The following is a 2,914-nucleotide window of genomic DNA, read 5'->3' as shown; positions in this document are numbered from 1 at the left end:
TTTATTAATATTTTTAATATTTTTATATATATTATTTTGAAAAAAAAATGTTTAAAAAATATAATTCACATAAATTTATATAAAAATAATATTATAAAAAAAATAAAATATACATAAATATATAGTATATTATAGTATATTATAATATAAAATATATAGTAAGTATAGTATATTATAATATAAAATATTTTTAAATATGTTTATGAATTATATATTCATAAATGATCTTTAAATATAATCACAAATGATAAACATAAACATAATAAAATTTCAGTATTTTAATAATTTTAATAGAAATCAATATAAAATTTATTAAATAAGTGTTTCATTATAATTTATTATTTTCCATTAATTTTATTTAAAAAATTAGCATTAAATACTATTTTTTTTTCTCATTTTTGATGTGTTACATTTTTATGGGAAATCCTAATTTATGTAAATCTTTTATCATTGATGATACAATTTGTGTAGATAAAGATTCTAAAGGTGCACGTGGAGGACCAGGATTAATATCTGTTAACAAATTCATTGCCACTTTCATAGTTGATACCCAATTTCCTGTAATAATTATAATTTTTATACAATTTTTAAAATTTTCTTTTTAAATTAAAGTATTATATTATATTTAAATTAAAGTATTATAATATTATTTATTATAAAGATTTATTCAATTTGTAAGAAATTTATTAAATTTTTAATTTTTTTTAATTGATCATCATGTTTATCAAATTTTGATAAGTCTTACCATATTTTGATATAGCGAGAACAACATTTGTCAAACGTTGTTGCATGTCTCTTGCTTTCATAACATTTCCTGCAAGTCCTTCTCTAAGAGAATCGATCATAAATTCAGGTAGCATATTTGAGCTTGTTGTTATATACGAATCTATTCCTACTGCACAACCAGGATTTATTAACTAAAATAAATGAATATAACATTTACATTAAATTTATTATTATTTATAATTAATTATTTATATATTATATATTATTTTACAATTTTTTAAATTCTTAATATGATATTTTCTTGCAAATAAATAATACATACCTGATCATTACCAAGGAATACGACGTATTTCTTGTTATTAGCACGAAATGCTTGAGTACCTTCATCTAAATCAGAACTGGTGAATTTTATTCCGACGAATGTTGAAATTTCGTCGTTTAGAGATTCGAGGAATTGTCCCATGTGTACTAAAAAAAAAAAAAATTCCAATGCGTTTCTAGATATGTTACATTTTACATATGGATTTAAAACAATCATAATTATTAACTTACTATTAACATTAGTCATTCTTGGAAAGTGATAATATAAAAATGGCGTGTTTGGAGCTGCCTCACTAACTAGTTTTAAATAATTTTTTAATTGTTCCATTGTTGTTGGTTTAAAGTATAAATCGGGTAGACAGAGAATAGAATCTGCTTTGATGCTTTCAGCATGTTTTGCCTTTGAATAAATATTTTATAAATAAAAAATATATATATTATATTTTCATAATTAATTAATCAAATTTGAAATTAAAAAAATATTATATTTTTAAAATAAAATTATAATTCCATAAATTCCATTCATAAATTATGATATTATTTACGTACAAGTTCGAGAACATCGGGAAGAGATGCACCTCCTACTTGAATCATCAAATGTTGTTTCGTTGTTTTTACAGCATTTGCCCAAGCCTCGGCGACTAATTTTCTTTCAATTAAAGACATGGATGGACCTTCTCCACTCGTTCCATTTACTGTCAATTATTAATTATAATTTATATTTATCGAAATATATATTTTTTTTATTTAATTTTTATTAAATTTTTAGCTGAATATGTAAATTTTACCGAGAACACCATCGATTTTTTTTTTTGCTAAGAAATTGGCGTATTGTGGTATGATAGACAAGTTTAGACTCTTCGAGCTAAAATATGACGATAAAATCATGATAGAATAAAATGTTATTTGTATCTCTGTATTGTATAATATTAAGAAAATTACCTGTCATTATTAAATGGTGTCAATACTGGAGCGATTATTCCCCTGAATGTGAACGCTATTTTCTATGAATAAAAATAAGGAAATGTTTTCACTCTTTTCAAATATTAAGAATTTAATATTAAAATATTTATAGGTATATTGATCGAAACATTTTGAAATATTGGATTAAAAAAATGATTGTTTTTATATTATGTAGTTTTTCAAAATAATTTATGCAATTATTTGATACAATTGATTTATATATTTTTACGTACCGACATTGTGCAGTGTAAGGTAAATTCTAAGAATGTCAATTAAAATATTAACATAAAACTGAACGAAGAGGAATATTTAAACTTTGGCTTTGATAAGATTGTCTCAATATCAAATATCACGCGTCATATGTTTACTGATATTATGAATTTTTTTTCGTAATAATACTAATAATAAACGCGTAAATTTCCCTATACTTTTATAATTATTTTATTTCGGCATATCCAGTGACAAACTATTTATTAAACTTTACAAACTTTAAAATAATATATTTATAAAAAAAAAACATGAATATAAATTATAATACATATATATATATTATCTTTTTTAATCATTATAAACATTTATGCATTTATTTATTACGCTATAATTTTTTCAATTTTTACGATCGCTTTATCTTTTTTTGGTAAATAAAGGGTCGAGATTAATATATTGAACAACAATAATTATTTATAAAAATGCTTTTTATGTTTATTTACATGTAGATTTTCTTTTCCTTTTAACAATGCCAATGATATATTAACACAGTATCGTAGTGATAAATTATACATAAGTTTCAAGATGGCCGCATGCGTTTTCCTTTTTATGGATATAATGAATACCATTATTCCTCGAAACGAGAACGAAGACTATTCCCAAGTTTACGTAATAACGCCAAAGAGAATTACTATGT

At 22.0% G+C, this 2,914-nt stretch overlaps 1 protein-coding gene across 1 annotated transcript; it reads right to left on the bottom strand.

Annotated features, from left to right (window-relative positions):
• Window positions 1-334: 334 nt before the first annotated feature.
• Window positions 335-2,275, bottom strand: LOC102677751 (N-acetylneuraminate lyase-like). The gene is made up of 8 exons (XM_006614687.2): window positions 2,244-2,275; window positions 1,990-2,051; window positions 1,836-1,912; window positions 1,597-1,742; window positions 1,279-1,447; window positions 1,049-1,194; window positions 746-917; window positions 335-558 (listed from the first exon to the last, which is right to left on the bottom strand). Exons 1-8 carry the CDS (start codon window positions 2,247-2,249, stop codon window positions 407-409), a joined length of 930 nt encoding a protein of 309 aa, XP_006614750.1. The 5' UTR covers window positions 2,250-2,275; the 3' UTR covers window positions 335-406.
• Window positions 2,276-2,914: the final 639 nt, after the last annotated feature.

The sequence above is a fragment of the Apis dorsata genome, unplaced genomic scaffold, assembly GCF_000469605.1.
Source record: "Apis dorsata unplaced genomic scaffold, Apis dorsata 1.3 scaffold_194, whole genome shotgun sequence".
NCBI lineage: Eukaryota > Metazoa > Arthropoda > Insecta > Hymenoptera > Apidae > Apis > Apis dorsata.
This window is presented reverse-complemented; position numbering and strand designations above follow the sequence as displayed.